This window comes from Balaenoptera borealis, assembly GCF_965194805.1.
Source record: "Balaenoptera borealis genome assembly, chromosome: 8".
In the NCBI taxonomy this organism is placed as follows: Eukaryota; Metazoa; Chordata; class Mammalia; order Artiodactyla; family Balaenopteridae; genus Balaenoptera; species Balaenoptera borealis.
Genome location: NC_138865.1, coordinates 108,899,498 through 108,923,476, shown reverse-complemented (window position 1 = coordinate 108,923,476; position 23,979 = coordinate 108,899,498). Strand labels below are relative to the sequence as shown.

General features: G+C 53.5%; 1 protein-coding gene across 4 annotated transcripts; it reads left to right on the top strand.

Annotated features, from left to right (window-relative positions):
• Positions 1 to 916: 916 nt before the first annotated feature.
• Positions 917 to 21,443, top strand: PHF19 (PHD finger protein 19). 4 transcript variants are annotated; one of them, XM_082402260.1, is made up of 16 exons: positions 917 to 1,161; positions 1,626 to 1,745; positions 3,589 to 3,789; positions 4,305 to 4,386; positions 6,896 to 6,991; positions 7,475 to 7,575; positions 8,240 to 8,388; positions 10,114 to 10,209; positions 10,957 to 11,025; positions 11,227 to 11,347; positions 13,572 to 13,639; positions 14,928 to 15,086; positions 15,703 to 15,790; positions 16,559 to 16,644; positions 17,632 to 17,727; positions 18,908 to 21,443. In XM_082402260.1, exons 3-16 carry the CDS (start codon positions 3,604 to 3,606, stop codon positions 19,248 to 19,250), a joined length of 1,740 nt encoding a protein of 579 aa, XP_082258386.1. In that variant the 5' UTR covers positions 917 to 1,161; positions 1,626 to 1,745; positions 3,589 to 3,603; the 3' UTR covers positions 19,251 to 21,443. The 4 variants fall into 4 exon arrangements, with proteins under 4 accessions (XP_082258386.1, XP_082258385.1, XP_082258384.1 ...); XM_082402258.1 differs by lacking the exon at positions 917 to 1,161 and adding an exon at positions 2,302 to 3,091 and having other exon boundaries at positions 1,655 to 1,745; XM_082402259.1 differs by lacking the exon at positions 1,626 to 1,745 and having other exon boundaries at positions 1,030 to 1,161.
• The last annotated feature ends 2,536 nt before the right edge of the window (positions 21,444 to 23,979 follow it).

The following is a 23,979-nucleotide window of genomic DNA, read 5'->3' as shown; positions in this document are numbered from 1 at the left end:
GGACTGGATATGACTGGAGCCACGCCCCTTTCCTCAATCTGCTATTCCTATGACTCTGTATGATGTCTTTCACTGTGTGCCACTTATTTAAATGTTGTGTTTGTGTGTGTGGTATGTATTTGCAATTGTATCTTTGTGTTGTGTTTCCGTGCATTACGTTTGTGTGCAATTTGCTGTTGGTGTACTCTGTTTCTCTTGTGCGCCTGTGTTACTGCGTTGTGGCTCCATGCCTGTTTGTCTACTTTATGTGTATGTTTTGTTGTGTGTCCATGCTGTGTACACGGTGTGTCTCTCCTATGTATCTATGTCCATACTCTGTAATTGCCTCTTTATTGTGTGTTGTGTCGTGTGTATCATGTGTTGTGAATTTGTGTTTGTGCCGTGCGCGTTGTGGATCTGTTTCTGTGTGTGCTCTCTACACCGCAAGTGCAGGATGTTTGTGTGTTTCTGTCGTGCGAATCCCGTTTGGGTTGTTCTAGGTCTGTGTCTACGCAGGGAGTCCGTGTGCATCTGCACCTCCCCCTGTGTGTCTGTGCCAGCTGACGTCTGTGCCCTGCGCGCAGAGTTGTGTTTCCTCAACAAGTGTGTGCCGGCTCGGAGTGCCGCGCGCGCCTCCTCGTGTGCCCGCGTTGTGCCTGCGCCTCCGCCGGGCGGTCATGCCGGGGCGCAGGCTCCGCGTCCGTGTGCGCTCGCGCCGCTTGTCTGCGTCCGGCGCGCGGTGGCGGCGGAGGATGCGCGCCCGTGGGGGCGGGGGCGGGGGCGGAGGCCGGGGCGCGGCGCGGGGGCGGCCCGGGGGCGGGAGCGGGCGAGCCGGCGGGCGGGCGGTGCTGCGGGGCCCCGCGGCCGCGGGCTCCAATGGCGAGGCCGGCGCGGCCCCCGCTAATTACATAAGCGGGACGTCAATAATTCGCGGGAAAACGCGAAAAAGATGGCGCCCCGCGCCCGGGGGGCCCCTTCCTGAGCGCCCCGGCCCCTCCCTCCTCCTCCGCCCCCCCTCCTCCCCGCGGCGCCCCCGCCCCGCCCCGCCCCCGCCGAGACCCCGACCCCGGCCCCACGGGCGGACACTCGGCCGGGCAGCCGCGGGCCGAGCGCAGCCACCTCCGCCGCCGATGCGCCTGGTGGCCAGACTCCAAGTGGGACCGGCGGACACGCAGCCTCGCGGTAAGTTTAGCGCTGCGGGCGGCCGGCCCGGGCCGGGGGACTCCCCGCCACACTCGCCTTGCCCTGCAATCATCCCTCTTGGAAATTTCCTGAACTTTGGCGGGTCAAACGCCTCCGGGGGCGTTGGAGCCCTGGGAAGCCGCGCGCCTGGGGGGTGGAGAGGGGTGAACGGTGTCCGCGGGGTGGCGGGAGCCCCGCCCGGGTCCCCGAGCCTTTGGGGGGCGTGTGTGACAGGTCGCTAGTCCTGTGCCTAAAATCTTTATTTTTCCTGTTGGGTGTGTGTTGGGGGGGGTGGCTTGGAGACCGACGGGGGCGTTTGGGATTTTGCTCACGTCCGAAGTCAGGCTGCGGCAGGATTGGGATGGGGGAGGCTTGGCGTCGGAGCGACTAAAGAGAGGAGCGCTTGAACCCGAAGGGGGTACTTCTGCAAGCTTTTTCCCCTCCCAAACACCCTTTTTAAAAAGCCAACGGCCGCCCTGGGAGAGGCCCCTGCGCATGAATCATCCTCGCTTCCTGCCCCCGCCCGGCCCCGCGATCCGGGTGCCGCGGATTTGAACTGGACGCCGACGGGAACCCGCAAACAGGCATTTCTTTGCAGATGGGTTTGAATCAGCCAATCACAGCCCGCGGGGGCCCGCTCCGGGAGGATGGAGGCGCGGTTGGGGGGGCCGCCACCCGAGGGCCCCCGCCCCGCCAGGGGGGGTGCGGCGACCGGGCCTGCTCCCAACGGCGCGGCGGGGGAGGAAGTGTCAGTTTGTGAACCTGCCGCGGGCCCGGGCCCCAGGCCCGGCGGGCAGGGACCTTGCAGCGCCCGGGAGCCAGGTGGCAGGGAGAAGGCAGAGATTTGGACTGCACACCCTGCCCGGTGCCTGCGCGGTCTGCCCTGGAGAAAAGAGAGGAATGGGGGGGGGGGGGGAAGGGGCGGGGGCGGGGGGGGAGGCAAGAGGGGACGTGGCCGCGCCACCATCTGGAGAGTGAAGACCCCAGCAAGGCCCTGCCTGCCCCAGGGCCCTTGACATGCACACACATGTATTCCATTTCATATGCTCACTGACATAAGGCTGTAGACATCAAACACAATCTCACAGGAGTACACACACACTTACAGGGAAAAAGACAGGACTCTCTCCCTGTCTACAGGTAATCATAACACCAGGTGCCCAGCGTCTTGGCAGAGGAGGAGGGGACCAGAGTAGCGGGTGCAGGGAACAGAGGGATGCTGTGTTTTTGGCTTAGTGGAGAGTGTGTGGAGGGGCCTGGAGCCAGGTGAGCCCAGATTGAGGAGGAGGGGGCCGTGGGGGGGCTTTGAATGCCATTGGAGGTACTGGGGAGCCACAGAAGGTTTCTGGGAGAATAAGAAGATGGGAATTGATGGCCCTGAGGAAGAGTCTGGTGGGGAGGCAGGAAACAGGGAGTGGCCTGTTTAGCACTGGGCGCTGGTGGTTCCATTCCGAATCCCAGGTGCCCAGCATAGGTGAGTGGGCACAAGGCTCAGGAAACAGTTATTGAATGAATGAATGGCCCAGGCAAGATGAGGCCTGAACTGAGACCAGGACAGGGGGATGGAAAAGAGGAGTAGGGTGCCAGAAGTCACTGTGCTTGGCTGCTGTGGCAACTCATCGGTTGGAGAAATCTAAGATGCTTGGGGGTCTGGGGACCATAGTAGTACCATTAGCAGGAAGAAGTGAAAGCAATGGGAGCGGCACATTTTGTAGGATGGTGAGAGACAGATGTGGAGAGGTTGGCATGGCAATGACTTCACTGCTTGGAGCCGGTTTGCATCTGAGTAGAAGCATAAGTGAGTTTAAATGTCCCAGAATTGGTTTCCATTAAATCATCCCATAATTGAGAACAGAAAAGGAGATTACAGAAGACACAGATGGCCAAGTCTATACCAGTTCACAAGCCACCCAGGAGTTTTCCTCTCCAGGTGAGTTTTCTCTGGCCAGCTCTCAGGGTAGGGGTCAAGGGTCTGAGAACTTCCCGCTGCTCCGCTGGAGAAGGTCCTCCACTTAGAGAACACGGAGTATGTTTGCTTTAGGGATAAAACCTCTGGCTGTGAAGCCAGGGAGTGAGGTTCAGGCCCCCCTGGGCGGGGAGATTTTGCTCCCTGGTTGGTTGAGAGAGCCTTTCTATGTAGAAGGCTGCATGGTATGGGTGGGGAGAGAGCAGGACTTAGAATCAGCTCGCCTGATTATGGACCATGGCTCTGCCTCTGACCCCATAGCCACTTCCCCTTGCCAAACCTCAGTTTCCTGACCAGTAAAATGGGCATAATAATGCCTCCCTCACAGCGTTGTCAGGAGGATCCAGTGAGGTGATAAAAGCATCTGGCACACAGCACAGGTTACATAAATGGTTGTTTCTTTCCTTCCTTCCCCTTCTCCTGAAGTAAGGAGTAAAAACCCCTTTCTCTTTCTCTTCCAGTGTCAGTGGAAGCTGATGGAGAATCGAGGTCTGGACCCAGGGACTCGGGACTCCTATGGTGCCACCAGCCACCTCCCCAACAAGGGGGCCCTGGCAAAAGCCAAGAACAACTTCAAAGACCTGATGTCCAAGCTGACAGAGGGCCAGTATGTGCTGTGCCGGTGGACAGATGGACTGTATTATCTCGGGAAGATCAAGAGGGTAAACCTTTCCTCCCTGGCCCCAGTTCCCAGGCTCAGCATCTCTCTGCTCATCCTCTGGTCTCGGCCTCAGACCAGTGATGGAGGGTGGGAGATTGCTGGGAAATTCCCGCCTTGTCCTTATGCTCCAAAGCTGAAAGTGGAAGGAGGCGGAGCCTGCAAAAGCAGGTGCCATCCTTAGGGTCAACATCTTTAGAGAAGTGCTCTGTGAGCCTACAAAACAAAACAAAATCAGGTTGGAGAGGATCACAAACAATCACCTGGCCTGTTCTGTCCTCGGCGTTCCCGCCAAGTTGCCATCCCCCGGTCCCTGACTGCACAACTCCAGTGAGTGGGTGTGCACTACCTCCGGAACTGCCATCCTCCTTCCCCTTCTAGCCTGGCTCTCCTTTTTGCAGCACAAGGAGAGGTCTAAACCCTCTGACCTGTGGGGACAGAAATGGGAGAGGAAGACCGTGTTCAAGTGGCTTTTCCCCAGCTACTGTCTCACACTGCCCCTCCCTCTCTCTGCCTCAGGTCAGCAGTTCTAAGCAAAGCTGCCTTGTAACTTTTGAAGATAACTCCAAATACTGGGTCTTGTGGAAGGACATACAGCATGGTGAGTATTCCTGTGATTTCAGGCACCCCCCACCCCCCACCCAACCCCCGATCCTCTCTCCGCCTCTCCCTCCATTTTTTCCTTCTCTCCTTCTGTCTCTAACTTCTGGCATCTGGCCTTGTATTTGGAGCCCCAGGCGCACCTGAGGTGCTGATCGGATTACCAGCTGTACATTTATGTGGAAACACACTTATGACATCTATTATCCCCTTGAGTACTCCTACCTCATGAGGGAGGCAGGCAGATGGAGAAAGTGGCTCAGGGAGGGGCTGGGAGAGCAGGGTTGGGTCCCAGGCCTGTGTTTGCTTCCTTGCTGCCCAAAGCTCTGGGTCACTCTGGGGCTAGGGAACAGGGAAGGGCCCAGGCAATCAGAATTGTCACCTTTCGGTATAAGCACAGTGTCCCCTATCAGCATGGTAAGAAAACTAGGGAGGCAGCTCTCTCCATGGGGGCAAGACCAAACAAGCGGATATGAACCAGGCAGGGTGATGATGGACTTACCTGGATGGAGCTGGGCCAGCTCTCTCCGTGGGGGAAAGACCAAACAAGCAGGTATGAACCAGGCAAGGTGATGATGGACTTACTGGGATGGAGCTGGGCCAGTTTTCAGAGTTGAAAGGGAGCTGGGTTGGGTACCATCCCTGCCCTCAGAGAGCTGACACTGTCTTACAGAGATGACAGACTGGGGGCATTCTTGCCACCTTTCTCCCTTGCCATGTACATGACAGACATAACTAATCAATCACAACACTTGTAAATTTTCAACATGGAGCTCCAAGCAGCCACTACCAATCAGAGTTACCGTGAGAGAAGAGACTTTTTTTTTGCCATTTATGCTCTAACAGGAGAACCGACATGGCGGTATGTGGGGAAGAGGCAGGTTTTAGGGTCCAGTATTCCTCGGACCAAGATATTCTAGCTCTGCCACTTACTGCTGCATATCTTTGGGTGAGTGACATAACCTCTGTGAGCCTGTTTCTTCATCTGAGAAAAAGGAGACTGAACGTACTGGCCTCACAGTGTGGTTAAATGCTTAGCCCAGTGCTGCTGAGTTACAGGGAGGCTGTTTCTGAAGAATTTGTTACCGTAAGAGATGATTTCAAAAGCCTGCCAAGCAGAGGCCACAGAACCCAGCCAGTTAGTCGAGCTTCCAAATTGCCTTTTTCTCCAAGATGTTGTGGCTAATGCAGGCTGATGCTTCTCCAAGCCCCTCTCACCCTAAAGGTATTATTTAAAAATCCAAAGCAACGAGGGTCTCCTCTCCTGGGCTGCCTTCTTTTTGAAAGCAGAAGGAGCCAGCTGGTGAGGAAAGACAGACCAAACCATGGATAGAAGTAGCACACCCTGAATAGAAGGCCCACTGTGTGCCAGGCACCAAGGAGGTGCTGCAGTGTTCACCTGGGGAACCGTGTGGCTCCCCAGCTAGATCACTGCTCCTCACAGGTAGGACAGCAGCCCTCTGGGGTCGCCCAAGATGAGAGCATAAGGCTGAGCACGCTATAGTTACTGATCCATCACTTCATTAAGCCAGTGAAGACTTAACTGCGACCCACAGTGGGTCCCGCCTTCCTGGGAGCATATTCAGGGATAAGAGGCAAGAGACCATTTATTCAACAAACATGTCTTGAACACGTGTTATGTGCCACACCCCATAAGAGGTCCTGGGGACACAGAGATGAACAGATACCTTTTCTGCCCTTACAGAACTTTCCGTCTGCTAGGGGAAATGAGACAGAAACACACATCAAAGTGTATCGTACTTTATTCACTCAAACCCTTTAGTCATAAGTACATATTTCTTCTTCAACAACGCCAAATTGCAAAGGAAAAAAAAAGATGGAGAGGGAACCTGTAGATTAAAAGCAATTGATCAAACTTAAAATTGTTATGACTTTTTTGAGACAATTGGATATGTGAACACTAACTGAATTTGTTGCTATTAAGAACTTATTTTTAATTTTTAGGTGCAATAAAGGCTCTGTAGTTTTTTTTTTTTTTTTTTAGAGTCCTGAACTTTCAGCGATATGTACTGAAATATTTAATACAGGAGGTGGGGAAGTGAGTGGGAATATAGTCAAAACAAGATTGGTCGTGAGTTCATGATTATTGATAAGAACGTGGAGTTTCATTGTAACGTTCTGTTATTATTCCATAATAAAATTTTTAAAAAATTATTTAACATAAAAAACTTTAACAAATCAAGTTAAATTAAGCAGAAGAGGCAGCATGATGTGGTAAAAAGGACAAATAATTTGATGTCAGATAGCTGCGGGTTTGAATCCCCCCCCTCCTACTTACCAGCTGAGCATGGGACTTAACCTCTCTGAGCCTCAATTTCCCCATCTTTAGAATGGGCTAATGGTAATAGGCAGCTCAGACTGGTTGGGGAGATTCAGTGAGTTGGCCTATGGGGCCCAGCACTCAGTAGAGGCTCAGCACGTGGAATGTAATTTTAAAACTGCTCTTTCCTGTGAGCCCGACCTGACCCTAGAGGGCCTCTTTCTTTCAGCTGGTGTTCCAGGAGAGGAACCTAAGTGCAACATCTGCCTGGGGAAGACATCAGGACCACTGAATGAGATCCTCATCTGTGGGAAGTGTGGCCTGGGTGAGTGTGATGAGCAGGGCATGGAGAAGGCCCAGACCTGTGGGTCCCCATTCACCACTGGATCGGGACCTGCACCGCCTCAGACCACTTGCGCCTTAGCTGGCTTCCTGTTTCTTTTGGAGCTCCAGAGTGACAAGGGGCCAGTCTCTGCGAATGAGGGCCCAGGGAGGTGATCCTTGGGGAGAGCTGGGGCTTCTGGAAAGTGAGAGAAGTTATGCACTTTGGAGCCCCCGTGGGTGGAGAGGATGGGTAGGAGAGATGGGGCACAGAGGCTGAAGCCAGACCTTTGGTGCTTCCCGCACTGGGCCAACGCTGGCTCTTAGTGGCCTGCCTGGACACCAGCCTGGCTGCCTGGTGAACGTCACCAGCCAGTCCCCTGGCAGCTGGCAGGCACACAGCTCCTCGGACTTGCCGCAGCCCTCCCCAGCCTGCCGCCTCTGGGCTGACTGGCCTCGGGCACTCACCCCCTCTCCTTTGCCATAGGTTACCACCAGCAGTGCCACATCCCCATAGCGGGCAGTGCCGACCGGCCCCTGCTCACACCTTGGTTCTGCCGACGCTGCATCTTTGCGCTGGCTGTGCGGGTGAGCCCTCCATCCTTCCCACACTGCTTCTCCCCATCCTCCAGTCTGGAAGCCCAGAGACTCCCTGGGCTCGGGCCTCACTCCTGGTCACAGAGCCTGGCTTTGGAGGCAGACAGCGACTGCCACTTAACAAGCTGTATGTCCTTGTGCAGGTTCCTTAGCCTCCCTGAGCCTGTTTCCTTGGCTGTTAAATGCATACAGGTTTGGGGACTTCCCTGGTGGTCCAGTGATTAAGACTCTGCACTTCTAATGCAGGGGGCGCGGGTTCGATCCCTGGTGGGGGAATTAAGGTGCCACATGCTGTGCGGCCAAAAAAAAAAAAATGTACTCTTTAAATGGATACAGGTTTGGTGTCAGGAGTAGGAGGCCCCCAACAAATAGTGCTTTACTATTAAGAAAGAAAATCCATGTAAGCGCCCACTCTCAATATGTGTTGGTTATTATTGTTACTTTTATTGTTGTGCTTATTACTATTAATATTACTGAAAATGCAGCTCCTTGGGGATAGAGAGGGGATGGATCTGGGATTGATGAGAAGAGGCTTTGTGCGTTTCTGACTACACTGGAATATCCTGTTCCACCTGGTCGGCACTAGCCTTGATAGGGAGCCACGTGTGGCCCAACCGGGACCCCCGCGGGTAACTCGGCCCTCATCTTCCCGCAGAAAGGCGGCGCGCTGAAGAAGGGCGCCATCGCCAGGACCCTGCAGGCTGTGAAGATGGTGCTGTCCTACCAGCCCGAGGAGCTGGAGTGGGACTCGCCCCACCGCACCAACCAGCAGCAATGCTACTGCTACTGCGGCGGGCCGGGAGAGTAAGGCCGCGGGGGCGGAGCGAGGCGGGGCCTCCCCGAGGGGCGGGGCGCGGGGCGGGGCCCCAGGGAAGCGGGGTAGGCGCGGCCGGCTGGGGGAGCCGGACCCCCAGGGAAGAGCCCGTATCCTCCCTCAGGCCTCGGGGATGGCACCTGAGCGCGCGCGGGGCTCGAGAGCACAGGGCTAGCGCTCTCCGCAGGGGGGTGCGGGGGAGTGGAGGTGTTTTCTTTGGGCACCGTGGAAAAGAAGGCAGTATTGAAGAGTGGTTACCAGACTGGCCCCCAGTGTCCAAATTTTCCCAGCCCCTTAGAGCTGTGCTACCCCTGAGCCTCAGTTCTCATCGTAGTTTTCCCGCGACAGGGTGGTTGTGAGCGGTGGGTGAATTAGGTCATTCAGGTAAAGGCTCACACAGTGCCTGGCACTTGGTAAGCGCTTTAACAAGTGTGAGCTGTTACTGTTGGTGCATGGACGTTGAGATAAACCTTTCCGTTGCCAGAGTCAGTGAGACAGGCTGCTGATGAGATAGGAAGGTCCTTTTCCCTGGAGGTGTGCAAGCAGGGGTTGGGGGGACTACCTTGGGGACGCAGTGGAGGGGGTTCTTACCCTGACTCTATGTAGGATGGGAGTCTTTGATTGATTCTTCCTTGTGGCCTGGGCCTCCATGCAGCCATGGCTGATTGAGCCTGTTCCCTTGGGCTGACTGCACCAACACTGTGGGAGGAACCACAGAAGTGAGAGATGGAACCTCTGCCCTCAGGAAACAGCCTACCCGACACCCTGAAGTCCTGAGTCTCATCCCCAAGTTCTGCTGACAAGCACTAGGGGTCTGGAGGCTGTGCTTACGACCTAGCTGGGTGATTTGGGCAAATTGCTTGAAGTACTTCATCTCTCAAGTGGGATTAATAACCTTGGCCCCATCATCCTTCCGTGGGTGTTGAGGCCTTTGGGATAACAGATGGAGAAATGCTTACAGAGACCTTTGCAGCATTGAGGTGGTGGTTCTCAGTGCTTACTGGGCAGAGTTGCTCGGGTGATTGTCAGAAGTGTGTCTCCCAGGGGCTACCCCAAAGATTGAGTAGGCCTGGAACGGGTCAAGGAATCTTCTGCATTTTAACCTGGACCCCAGGTGATTCTGATGCAGGTGGTCCAAGGACCACACCTGATAAGGTGTGAACAAAGCACTGACTGTTAATTAAGAAAACACCTTTTTGGTTTTCATTCTTATTCAATGAGTAGTTGTTGGATGGTTGTGATAGGGTAGATACATTACCAGGTGAGGGGCTTATAGGAGCCTTTATTCTCCCATGAAGTCTCCAGGGCAAACCTTTCCCCATCAGTAGTGTTTGGGAAGCAGTGTGTGAGGCACAGACCAGAGATGGGGGCTCCAGTGTGGCACAAAGAGCATGGGCTTCGAAGTCAGGGAGGCTAGGATTTGAGTCACCATCCACCACTTGCCTCCTGAGTGACCTTGAACAAGCTATTTAACCTCTGACTCACCTGTAAAATGTGGACAGCAGCCCGTGTTTGACCAGACGGTGAGATCAAATGGTATAGCTTATGCCCTGCTGCCAGGCAGGGCTTCCCCTGGCACAGCCCAGTGCTCAGTAACTGTGAGTTCTCTTCCCTTTCCCCCGCTGGAGGGCGAGTTTGTGTTGGGAAAGGTTGCTGAGGCTGGTCCCTGGCTGGGAGTGTGGGCCTGGCTGACCCTGGCTCCTCTGGCTCTCCAGATGGTACCTGCGGATGCTGCAGTGTTACCGGTGCAGGCAGTGGTTCCACGAGGCCTGCACCCAGTGTCTCAATGAGCCCATGATGTTCGGAGACCGGTAGGTGCTAATCTGGTCTGGCTCAGCCTTGGGGGTGAGGTGGGGGGATGGGGGCAGCAGCTGCAGCAACTCCTTCAGGTTGCCTGCCAGGCCCTAGACCCCCTTTGGGGGTTTGGGACAGTGTGTCCCTGTCTACAGAGGCAGCTCAGGGTGAGGAGGCCTTCCCAGTAGAGGGACACGCTGGGCCACATCCCCAGTCGCAGCCCCACCTTCCCTAAGCCCCAGATGCTTCAAGTGTCTGGGGAAGGGGGAGAGACACAGGCCCTGCGCCAGCCCTGACCCCGGGGCTGTTGGAGGAGGCATGGGGGAAATGGATGACTTGATCTGGCTTCTAACCAAGGGGGCTAAGCTAGTGGAAGGCTTATGTGTGTCAAACAGGATACTGTGTGTGTCTTGGTTGGTGTCTCACGTGGTTTGTGATTGAGTGTGTGTGTGTGTGTGTGTGTGTGTGTGTGTGTGTGTGTCAGGCAGAGGGGAAGAGGGTGGTCCCTGCAGCCCAGCCTAGTTCAGCTCAGTCTGAACTCAGCCACACTCCAGGGCAGTGATATTTGGGAAAGGGTTTGAGGTACAGGTTAGAAGGGGTAGGGGAGTAGTTCTTGGTCCCTGTTCTGCCCCATCTTTATCCCCTCCTCAGAGGGAATGAGGCCAGTGCTGACTATGGGAAAGCAGGCGGGGGGTGAGGGCGCTGGACCAGGGTGGGGTGTCAGAGCTGCTCCTACCACAGGCCCCCTTTTCAACCACCCACAGGTTCTACCTGTTTTTCTGCTCCGTGTGCAACCAGGGCCCAGAGTACATCGAGAGGTTGCCCCTGCGATGGTGAGAGGGTGGGGCTTGGCCCAGGCCCACTCCTGTCCCTTCCCAGTTTCTCCCTTCCCTCCTCCCTCTGGGAACAATTCCATTTCCAGCCACCAGGTCCCAGCCTTGCCCCTGCCCTTCAGCCTGGACCCAGGATGCTCCAGCCCTGGCTGGACAGGCTGCCACCTCACTCTGGGCCCGCCTCCTTGCACCCTTGCCCAGGGTCGATGTGGTTCACCTGGCCCTCTACAACCTGGGGGTGCAGAGCAAGAAGAAGTACTTTGACTTTGAGGAGATTCTGGCCTTTGTCAACCACCACTGGGAGCTCCTGCAGCTTGGCAAGGTATGCAAGACCATGGGACATCAGAATGGCGAGAATCCGTTCCACAGTGGGGTTGCCTAAGTCCAGAGAGGTGAGAGGTTTGCCCAGGGTCACACAGCGCCACACCAGGATCTGGGTCTCTGAGCACAATTCTTCAGGAACACTGGCTGTCCGTGAGGGCTGCTGAGTGGAGACAAAGACCCAGAGCCTTTGAGCCGTTGCATCTCTGAGTCCAGGCATCTGAGCCTGTTCCCTGCAAGGAGCTTCCTAACCCAGGCTTTGGTAGTGGGTGGGTTAGGGCCTCACCAGCTCAGCTGTAGGGAGCTGGGGGTCGAGTCTGGCTGGAGGAGATCTCCCTACAGACATGTGTGACCCACCCCAGATTACCTGGCTAGGATGGAAAGTGAAGTGGGCCTGCCCTCTGCCGGTCGTACTCTGAATAGCAGAAGAGATCACCAGGGGTCTGGGAGCTGGGATTCACGGAGTGAAGTCACAAACCAGAGACTTTCAGCATGTCAGAGGTGGAGAGCTGAGCCAGGGCTTCCCCAACCACTTCCACGGCAGGGCCGTGCGCCCTTTAATGACACCCTCTGAATCCTCTCCACCACATCCAGAGTGAGGCATCTTCTCTGCTGACTGCCCCAAATCCTTTAGTGAAATAGGGCTTTTTTTTTAAAGTAAACTTTATGCTCGGCAGAAGTTCTTCATATAGTAACATCTTCATTTACAGTGTTTGATAATTTATAAAAGGCATACATATTATAAACCCCTAAAAGATAGGTAAAGCTGGTATTTTTTTAATAATTTTTTTCCTGATTTATTTAAAAAAATCGTACATATTCCTGGTAGAAAATTTTCAAAGTGTAAGAAAGTATACTTAAAAGAAAACCATCCACACTCCTGCATCTCACCACTCAGAAACATCCACTGCTAACACACATAGGTGCACATAGTTCAATCCTCTCATTTACGTCTATTTTTCTTTTTATATGGCTTAGATTATACAATATTTACAATTTTTAACTGAAGTATAGTTGATTTACAATATTATGTTAGTTTGAGGCATACAGCAAAGTGATTCAGTCATATATATATATGTGTGTATGTGTGTGTGTATATATATATATACACACACACATACACACATATATATATTTTATCCAGATTATTTTCCATTATAGGTTATTACAAGGTATTGGATATAGTGCCCTGGGCTATACAGTAAATCCTTGTTGTTTATCTATTTTATGTATAGTAGTGTGTATCTGTTAATCCCATACTCCTCTAATTTATCCTTCCCCCTCCTTTTCCTCTTTGGTAACCATAAATTTGTGGGAATGTAAATTGGTGCAGCCACTATAGAAAACAGAATGAAAGTTCCTTAGAAAACTAAAAATAGAGCTACCATATGATCCAGTAACCCCACTCCTGGGCATATATTCAGAAAAGATGAAAACTCTAATTCGAAAAGACACCTGCACCCCAGTGGTCATAGCACTATTTACAATAGCCAAGACATGGAAACAACCCAATTTCCCATCAATAGATGATTGGTTTAAGAAGATGTGGTGTATATATACAATGGAGTATTACTCAGCCATAAAAAGAATGAAATATTACCATTTGCAGCAACATGGATGGACCTAGAGAATATTATACTAAGTGAAGTAGGTCAGACAAATATTATGTCACTTGTATGTAGAATCTAAAAAATAATACATATGAATCTGTATACAAAACAAAGAGACAGTATATACAATTTTAAGTCTTTTTTTCAGTTTACATTGTATCATAAATACTTTTCCATGTTATGAAAGAGTTTTTAATCAACACTTTTCATGGCTGCATGGTTTCCACCATAGTTTACTTACTTGTTTCCTTCCTGTTGGGCATGTAGTTTCTTTCCCATCATTAGGAAAATGATGCGGTGAACTTTTTTGTACATAAAGCTTATTTGTGTGTCATGTGTGTATGATAGGTTCCACGGAGCAGCATTACTGGGTCAAGGGCATGGACATTTTTAAAGCTCTTGATACATTTAGGACAGGAGTTATTCTCCTCATTTACAGATGGGGACGTGAGCTCAGAGGTGAAAAGACTTGTCTGAGATCATGGAACAAGTCAGTGGTCCTCACCTGGAGGACTCAGAGCATCAGGAGATTGAGGGGAGGGTGGGGACAGGGGATGAGGCCTTCTCAGATGCCATGTGCCAGGTCTGACTGTCCTCTGCCCTGCCCCCCGTTAGCTCACCAGCACCCCCGTGACGGACCGAGGACCGCATCTCCTCAACGCTCTGAACAGTTATAAAAGCCGGTGCGTGCAGGGAAGGGAGGGAGTGCCGTGGGCCCCTTGACAGGTTGGATTTCAGTTAAAGCGTCTTCCTACCTCATAACCTTTGTACAAGCTATGCTCCCACCTGGGTCTCCCTCCACTTGTCTTTAACTCTATGAATATTACCCGTCCCTCAAGATCAGGGAGCACCCACTTCCTTTGGGATGCCTCCCCTGACCACTCCAGCAGCCAGACACATTTTGATACTGGACTCCGCTCCACAGGGGCTGCAACCCCTGCTCTCTGAGGTCTCCCCTGCACTAGCCATCTATGGCTCTGGGCCAGGCACTGAAGCACGGATTCATCACCTGTCCCCAGCCCATGTCTGCCCATCCACTCTACTGAGTTCCTCTCAGAACACACGGCTGGCATGCCCCTCGCTACCACCACGGAGAATGCCCAAGCTCCTTAGCATGGCATTCGAGGCCTCTTATGATCAGACCCTGCCCATACCTTCTGCCACGGACACTTTGCTTTATTTATTCTGGGCGCCAGCCATTCTGAACCCTTTGCTTTCCTACTCAGTGCTTTTGCTCACACTCTTTCGTCACCTAGGATGCTCTTCAATGCCTTTCATTCATTTGTTCCATCAATGACTATTTATTGAACTGCTCTGTGTCAGCCCTGTGTAGGTACTGAGGACACCGTGAATAAGACACAGTCCCTGCTTCTGTGAAACCTCCCCAGACATCTCTAGACAGAATTATCCACTCTCTCTTTCATCTTGTCATGGTTTGGGGCCCAGACACAGCCCTCTACTTGAGTACATGGGGCCTCCTGACCTCTCTGTAGACAGTCTCCTGAGGGTAGGACTGTGGTTAAGTCACCTCTGCAGCCTCATGGCAGCTCAGCCAGTGATGAAAGGGTGAGGGAAGTGCCTGGAGGTGCTTTCAGTCTCCTTGGGGAGAGCAGAGAACAGAGTGGTGTGGAATCCAGTGTTTTGACCATAGCATTCCACGGGGAGCTGGAGGAGGGCTTCCTGTAGGCAGAGGCCTTGGGGCTGGTTGAGGCAGAGAAGAAAAGGGAGAGGAGCAGCAAGAACCACACACAAGACAAGGAAGGACAGGGAGGAGCCACCAGCTACATTCTCAGCCGCCACCTGGAGCCCCTGATCCCACAGGCTTTGAGGAATCAGTGTCTCCACGGGCCACTCTGGATTTTAGCTCTGGGTCCTGGGAGGCAGAGAGGGAGGTTTTAACACTTGACTCTCCTCCCCAGGAGGATGGACGGACAGGCTCCAGAGCTTTCTCCTCTCCCTGCCCACCCCCAGGTTCCTCTGCGGCAAGGAGATCAAGAAGAAGAAGTGCATCTTCCGCCTGCGCATCCGCGTCCCGCCCAACCCCCCCGGGAAGCTGCTGCCCGACAAGGGCCTGGTGCCCACTGAGAACGGCGCCTCTGAGCTGCGTAAGAGAGGAAAGAGCAAGCCTGGGTCAGTGCCTGGGGCCCCGGGGCCGGGGCCGCAGCCGACCTCGGGTTCTCTGCTCCCGGCTCCAGCTGCAGCCCCCTCCGATGGGCTGTGTGGTGGCATCCAAGTGATCAAGGCAGGCCTCCAGCCAGTTAGTCCCAGCTGGAGGCACCCTGAACCGGCCAGTCAGTGGCTGAGCTGGGACCTCATCCCACGTCCCCGCTCCTTCAGCCACAGCCCCTTGTGGCCTTGCTTGGAGGGAAAGCCAGATCACGGGACCCAGTCTTGCTGGCTTAGGGCTGAGGCAGAGAGGTCAAGGGGCAGTCAGTGTGTAAGGGGTCCCTAGCGCTCCCGGCTGAGCCCAGCGCCCTCTTCCTGGCATCGGGGGGTGGGGGGCAGAGCACCTGGATGCCCGAGGCAGGAGAGGCACCTCCTCTCCTGCCTGCCCACTATACCCCACCACCCTCGCATACCTGCTGCCCCAGAGGACACCCCCCCTCCCCAGGTCTCCTTGTAAAGGAGAGCCTGTGCCCACTCCCACGCTGTGACCCCACCCCTGCCCAGCCACTCCTCTCTCGGGGCCACCCTCTGGGCCTTCAGGCTCTGACTGGGCCACCCTTTCCCTTTTCTGTCTCCACAGTTTGTTGCCTCATGAATTCCAGCAGCAGAAAAGGCGAGTTTATAGAAGAAAAAGATCAAAGTTTTTGCTGGAAGATGCTATCCCCAGTGTTAGTTTCTCGTTTTCTCACTCTCCACTTTCACACTCAGGGTCAGCACATACTAGGGATTCCTGTGCAGAAAACTAAGTCCCCCAGGCTCAGGGGACTCTCCCACGTCCCCGAAAGGATCCTTTTACAGCTGGTTAAACAAGGAAGGGCCAGGCACTGCAAGACTCCTCCTTTATCTCCCCAAGTTCTCCCAAGAACCCAGAGCGGGGCTGGGCAAGGGCAGCTAATATCCTTGCCTCCACTGTCCAGGTGGGGAAACTGAGGGCCCAGGAGGGCAGTGACCCTCCTGAGGTCACACCTCAGGCAGTGGCAGAGCCCAGCCCAGAGCCAGGGCTCCAGACCATTCTTGCCTTCTTCAGTAGCCCTGCATCCTCACTGAAGCCCTCGCTGTGGGCAGTAACATTAGACGTTGTCTCCCCTGGACCATTTATAAGGCACCTTCACAACTGTCATTCCATTCTGCCGCGCCCCCTGACACCTCTAAGAGTGAATGAAACTCAGAAGGGGTTACTAGCCACCTTTTGCAGTTGAGGTAACTCAAGCCCAGAGATGGGACAGTCAGACAACTGGCCAGAGACAGAGCCAGGACTAGAGCTGACATGACCCGGCTCCCTGGTCAGGACAGGAAAAAAGAGGAAGTGACAAGCGTGACCCTCAGAAGGCCAGCTGGCCCCGCGCAGCCTGTGCGGCCCTCAGCGGGGAGGAGGGCGCTGTGGAAGGTGGAAGTGATGCTTTCCAGCTGACCACCCCTCCTTCCTGTGTCCACAGAGTGACTTTACCTCGGCCTGGAGCACCAACCACCACCTGGCCAGCATATTTGACTTCACGCTGGATGAGATACAGAGTTTAAAAAGGTAACAGTGAGGGACCCGACAGAGAGGTCTGCTCTGGAGACTGGGATGGAACCAAGCAGGGAGACCACCATTCCTCCAGCCCTGGAAGATGTGAAGCAGAGAGCCTTTGGAGGGAGGGGAAGCTCCCTTGGGGTCACTGAGTTAAGGGGTCCGCATTGCAGAAGGCTGCCTGAGAGGTCTGTCTGCATTCGGGCTTTCAGCCTAACACCCACGCTGTAAGCCTGCAGGGCTCCCGGGGACAGCTCCGCAGGGCAGCGCTCAAGGCCTGCCGAGCCCAGCCCTCCCTACCTCTCCCACTTCCGCTTGCCTCACGCCTGATACCAAACTTGCTGCGATCACCCCACACTCACGTTCCTCCAGGGAGCCTTCCCTAGCCCTCCCCAGGCTGTGGCGGACGCTCCTTGTGTACTCCCACAGAGCCTCGTGCTTGGTACACCCAAGGGGAGGGGCTGCATCCATCGTTTTATTTCCAGAACTATTAAAGGCCGTTTCGTGCTTTCCTGTAGGCATGGAGGAGGGAGCAAGGGCTTCAGTCAGTCAGGCCTGGGCTCCAGCCCCTCCTTAGCAATCGCCAGCTGTGTGACTTTAGCAAAAGTCTTTAACCTCTCTGAACCTCCTCACCTGGTCCTGCGTGGTTGTCAGGAGACTCCAAATCCTGTGCACGAAAGCACTCCCGGCCTGTAAGGTGCTGCACCAGCGCCTGGGATCACGTTCGTTATCATCTCTAATGACCGTCACAGTGCTGGTGTCAATGCCAGGGGAGGGCGGTCAGGGAAGGCTTTTGTGACTCCTTGGACTTTGAAGGCTGGATAGGTAGGAAACGTTCAGGAGAGAGGAGGTGCCACTGCAGCTGTGGTGGCGGGAAGCTCAGTGGGAAGGTGGCTTCGGCTGGGACGAAGGATGCATGTGAGAGGGACCAGGAGATGACTGGGAGGTCCCAAGGGGCGCCGAGGATCAGCGGCTGGCTCACCCTCTCCTCCCTCTTAGCGCCAGCTCAGGCCAGACCTTCTTCTCCGACGTGGACTCCACCGACGCTGCCAGCACCTCCGGCTCCGCTTCCACCAGCCTTTCCTACGACTCCAGGTTAGCCTCCCAGCACGATGGATTCAAGTTCCGTCGCTCCCCCAAGAACCCCCAACCCCATTTGTGATGTGTGGCTCACTCTGTGCATCGGAGTCTCAGGACCTGGCCGCCTTTAGGTGTGTGAGGGTCTGGGACCATCCGGTTCCGAGCTGTGGGCATTCGGGCTGCTCCTCTTAGCCTGCTACAGGTTATGTGACACCTCTTGCTGGGCAGTTTCAGATCCAGGGTTCTTCCATTCTGGGGTTCTTGGCCTCTGTTTGCCACGATTTTGCAATGTCTGTGCCTCTGACTGCAGGGTCCCCCGACCCTGGTTCTTGGCTGTCTGAACCTGGTGTCTGTCTTGTGGGTCTTTAAGGAAAAGAGCCTGGTAGAGGGGAAATGGCATCCTGCAAAGTGTAAGGACTAGGAGAGGGGACAGAAATCCCTGGAGGCCTAGCTAAGGGTACAGCCTGCTTGGCAATAGCTGGTCCTCAGCAGCAAGGGGAGGGTGGTGCTGCAAAGCACACAGACAACTTTTTAACTGAGGCTCTTTTAACTGTATTTAGGATACTTGAGGCCCTTGCAAAACGTAGAATTTAAAGTATCGATGGAATGCCCATTGAAGCGTGTCGTGTCTCCAGACATCTCTTTCTCTGCTGTTGCCTCTGTACTTTCTTTTATTTCTTTGGTTCTCACTAGCTCTTTGGGTCTTGGTTTGTTTCGAAGTACCTGTGAACGTGTACCTCTTCTTTTGTGTGTGTTTCTTTCCCCCCCTCCACCTCTTTCTGTCCCTGTGGAGGGGAGAGGGGAGGAGAGGGGATACATGTCTGTCTCCCCGTCCCTACCCCTGTGTGACGCCTCCAGCTACAGTGAGTGCAGGTGACGGACTAGGCAAGAGTAAGCAGGGCCTCTGCACTGCGTGGCTGCGGGAAGCGCAGAGGACGGTGCTCCTGGACTCAGGCAACACTGAGCTCCTCAACGTAAGAAACACGGTTTTAGAGCTGGACACACCTAGGTTTGCATCCGGGCTCTGCCACTCCCCGGCTGGTGGTTTCTCCTCTGGAGCCTCCTCAGGGCTGTTGTAGGGATCCAGGGGGATCATCGGTGCCCAGGGCCTCGTGCCCGGAGTGCTCAGGGACAGGGACTTGGTGGGATAATCCCGTTTCATTCCCGTCGTCCTCCTCCTCCCCTTCCGGTGCAGACGGACAGTGGGCAGCCGCAAGAGGAAGCTGGCAGCCAAAGCGTACATGCCACTGCGGGCAAAGCGGCGGGCGGCCGAGCTGGGTGGACGCTGCCCCTCCGACAGCAGCGCGGAGGGGGCCTCAGGCCCCGAGCGGCCCGACGAGGGCATCGACAGCCACACGTTCGAGAGCATCAGTGAAGATGACTCGTCCTTGTCCCACCTCAAGTCATCCATCACCAACTACTTTGGCGCAGCCGGGCGGTTAGCCTGTGGGGAGAAGTACCAGGTGCTGGCTCGGAGGGTCACGCCCGAGGGCAAGGTTCAGTACCTGGTGGAGTGGGAAGGGACTACCCCTTACTGACCAGCCCCCACAGGATGCCAGCAGTCCTGGAAACCAAAGGGGAGACAGCGGAAGCCACAGGCTCCCCAGTTCTCTCCAGGCTGGGGTGGGGGAGGGAAGCAAGACGGAGCTGCAAGTGCCTGGCCAGAGCCCTGCCTGCCTGCCTGCCAGGGCTGTGCCTCCGCCGTGCCCGTTCTGCTCTCCGGCCTCCTCAGGCTCACCACCTCTTTGCCTGTGTCTCTGAGGTCCCGCTGGCTACTTCTCAGTGTCTCCACACACTCCCTCAAACTGTTTACCTGTTCCTCTGAATTAGTGTCCTGCTGGCTCTGTGGCCTGTTCCTGAGGCCCGAGTCTTTGTCCCCAGTGCGTCCCTTTACCTTTCCTTCCCCTTTTGGGTGTGTTTACACACCCAACCCTCCACTGGACATCCTTACACCTGACCCATCCCAGGGACCACATAATGAGAACAGAAACCTTTGAGAAAGACTGGGTGAAGGTGGGTAAGAGGATGCCTTGAGGAGCCCTTCCCTCTCACTTTCCTGCCTCTCCTTCTGCCCTTGGCAAGAGGTGGTGAGGGTGGGAGAGAGAATGCCTCTGCAAAGCCTCTGTGGCAGAGGCCCTGGGACTCTCAGGATCTGAGGCGTGAGGAGGCTGGGTCTCTGCCTCCGAAGGCACCAGCACCAGAGCCCAGTTATTAAGGCCCAGAGTGCAGGCTGCAGGCGTCAGCTTCTGAGACCCGTGTTCCCTCCCCTGGCCACATCCTTCTCTCTGTTACCATGGAGCTGGGCCTGGCCTTGCAAACCTGAGGCTGGAGGAAGGGAAGCCGTGTCCTGCTACACCTGACTGTCTCCTCTGCCTCCCACCCCCAGACTCACCCCCCCACACATAAGCTTCCATCTGCGTGTGTGCTTTCACCTCCAGGCACACACACGGGCCCCGGCCTCCAGGTGTACACACACCACACACACACACACACACACACACAGCCACACATTCCTTCGGGTGCCAGCGTGGCTCCTGCCCTTGGCTTTTCCTTGGTCCTCTGCTGGGGGCCACGTGCTGCAACTCAATGTGAACGTCCAGCACCTGCCCGTGAACCAGCTGTGACCCTAGAGGGAGGCACGGGGGACTCATACCCTCTGCCTTATCCCCTGCCCCGTTCTGAAACTGACAATCACTTGTGGGGCAGGCTGGGATTTTTTTTAAAGGGCCTGAGTCATTAAGTCCCCTCAAAGGGAAGCCTTTGTCAGTGGGAGTATACAGAGTTCTTAGAACCAACATTAAAACTCAGACCCACCTGGAGGGAGACCAAAAATGGGAGGGGGAGGAGACCCCTCATTTTTGCTGCTTCCAGAGGTATTAGAAACTGACTCACTTGATTGGAAAGAAGTGCCTTGACTGGGGCGAGGGCTGCACCAGATGGGGACCATCCTTGCCAGCTGCTGCCGTGGCCTCCAGCTCGGCTGGGTTTTGGAGGATGCCGGCGGCAAGGTGAAGGGGGATGAACAATGAGCTGAGAGCAGCGGGCCTGGAGCTGGTTTTTCCATTAGGCTGACCCCCTCCCCATCTGTGGGCATTCAGGGGGGTCCCTGAGAGAGTTCAGATGCCCCTTGCCTCAAACCTCAGCCCCAACAGTGCCTTTCAACTGGGACCTCACCTCCTGTACACAGCCCACCCACCTCCTTCTGCTTCCCAGCATGGTCCAGGCAGGAACAAGCTGGTTGGGCCCAGTTCTCTCCCTTCTCAGCTCCACAGCTGCTGCCACTGAAGCCCCCAACTGGGGCCAGGTGGAAGGGGAGCTGAGAAGGCAGCCCCCAGCCGCCTGAAGTATGGGGCCGGATCTAACCGGGGGCCTCCGGCCTGGCTCCGGAGAACACAGCAGCCTCCCAGGCCTGCCTTCCGGGCTCTTCTGAGAAAGTGCAGGATGGACACGGCCTGTCAGTGTACCTGCACCTCCTCTCCTCAAGCTCCAGAGGCTCTGGCCTTGAAGAGGAGGAAGGAGGGAGACAGTGTCTTCCTCACCTGGAGGTCAGTGTGAAGGCCTGGCAAGGTCACACCGACTCCACACCCCAGCATTTCATTCATACCTGAAAATAGCTGCATTACTGCCAACTGACCTTATCATAACCCTGTGCACCTTCGAAAAGATTTATGGTTTTGAATTGCTGCTTTTAATAACATTTGTTATATTAAAATTATAATTAATGTGTCTGATTTACAATTTAAAGGCTCACTGTGAAAAACTGCCTGTCATTCCCCTAGTGAAATATCAGCTATTGGGTACCAGGACGAATTAGCTCTGGTTTCCTGGAAGGTGAAGAGGAATGGTGAGACCCCATCCTCTCTCTGGCCACCGTGCCACTCCTACCACCACCACATTCTCTCAGCAATATTCTCACCTTTGCCACCAGAAGGATGTGGAACCTTTTTTCTGTGAGTACCTGACCCATGGGGGCAAAAAACATTTGCTGAGGGCCACAGAGAAGTGAAAGCTGGGGACTGAATTTAGAATGTGACCCTGTGAAGATGCTTAAGTACAGGCACTGTAAAACTTCATTCAGAGTTCGCAAGCACACAGTTGTAGAAATCTGAAGTGCATTCCTGGCCTGGCTCTGCTGGTTGGAACCTGCACTACTTTGTCAGGTTCCTTTGCTCCAGTTCCTCACCCTTCACATGCCTGGGAGAGAATCCCTGCTGTATTCAGCACCCCAGATATTGAGGGAACCCTCTCACATATAAATGTGATGGATTACCACCTTAAATAAACTTCTCTAAATCGGGGGTAGTAGTTTAGAGAGAGAAAAAGAGGCAGCATGAAGGGATAGGAAAAAGCTACAGGGAAGTGAAGGCTATGAGTTCAACTGAACTCTGTTTTCAGAGGTTAGTGTAGCATGTAAAACCCCGAGTGTTAACGTCTGCCCTTAAAAATCTTCTTTAACTACAGCTTCCGCTTTTTCCTACCACTCTTTCTGCTGCAACCTTATAACTGCCCTTGGAACAAAACCACAGTTGGAGCTGGGGCCGGGTAGAGGATGGGATTATTCTCTGGGCTGAAATCAGTGTAATGGAATAAAAAGTGAATGGCACCAAGCATCCAGAGATCTGGGCTCTAGTCCAAGTTCTACAGTGAATAGGCCCATAGACCCTCCTGAGGGCAGTGGTCCTCCCCAAGCTGGGGAGTCCCTGTTCCTGTGCGGTCTACGTTAGTGTTTACAAATTTACAACACACATCTATCTACCTTTAGAATTTAGGAGCAAGAAATTAGAATTCTCACAAATTCCCTAAATCATAACTTAGTCTTAAAATACTGTGAACATTCTTCATACTTTCCCCGTTATTACAGATATCTGAAAAAAAAAAATTAACAAATAGGAATATTAAGCTTAGTAGAATTTAGAAAGAACTACAGCCTCTAGGGAATACTTAAACACTGGAAAACACCGGTGAACATTACTGGATAGTATGCAAATAACGTAACATTCAAATATCCTAACGAGGTTAAGAGTATATAGAATCATGTGTCAAAATTGCCAAATTAAGAGTTTATTTTGCTTCCAAAGCTTATTTCTTGGAACACTGCTCATAGGATTTGTATAAAGTACACTATGTGTATAAACTTATCTTATTTGCAAGAATAACTCACAGTTTGCGGCAGACAGGGCTAGACACACCCTCTTATGACATGCCGACAATCACAGGCAAGACTGACTAGGTGGAAACCATTTCTCTTCTACATGCTCCTGTCCTAGTTCTCTTAGTCTTCAACTCTATGTTAGCATTTCTTGCTCTAGTTTTTTATTTGATGAAGCTGGATTCCCTCAAACCAGCAACGTCTCTATGCTTTTAAGCTTTAGTATTCACAGATAAAATTTTACTACTTTTTCACATTTCCTCAACTGACTCTCCCAGGGATTCTGGGATCAAAAAACATAAGTTTCCTGAGAAACGCTGGGAAGGAATTCCCGCGTGGAAACCCTGATGCAGGTCCTAGCCCCAGCTCCCACAGCATCATCTGGGAGGACAGTGTGGTAGAGTGGCCAAACCATGTACGTTGGAGTCACACAGACCCTAAAAATCATTAAACTCCTCTAAATCCGTTCCCTCATCTGTAGAATTGAAGATATTATTACCAACATCCAGATCTGTGGGGAGAAGTAATGCAATATATCAATACCAACTACCACACAGATGTTTTAGGAACAAACAACTCTTCCTTAGAGGTGGCTACAGCAGGTTCTCTGGGTCTTTGGCCTACAAAGGGATACATCCAACCTCTTTGAAAGAGGCAGTAAGAGCATCAGATTTAGAATCAGAGACTTGGGTTAGGAGCCTAGTTCTGCCATTTACTTTAAGTGTCTCCTGCTCTCTGACCTCAGGTTTCAACTGCAAAATGAGGATAACATTGACTTGTAAGGATAAAATAATGTTAAGAACCTAGGGCAGTACCTGGCAGAGAGCGCTGGTGTTTTGTCCCTGTCTTCTCCTATTTCCTATAGTCAGCTGTGACACTGTGACAAAGGAAGGCCACCAAGAAACAGTTTTCAATGCACAGTCAGCACAGAAAATGAACCAATGAAGGCCAGAGATAGAAAGAAAAACCTCCTTTGGAATTAGTCCCACCTAAAAAAAGTTGAAGGATAAGAAAATTGGATTTTGCCACCTCCATAAATTAGGAAGTAATTGTGGACCATAGAGAAAGCTTTAGCTATTCAAATCCTTGAAACATCAATTCAGGAAATATCTGCCAAA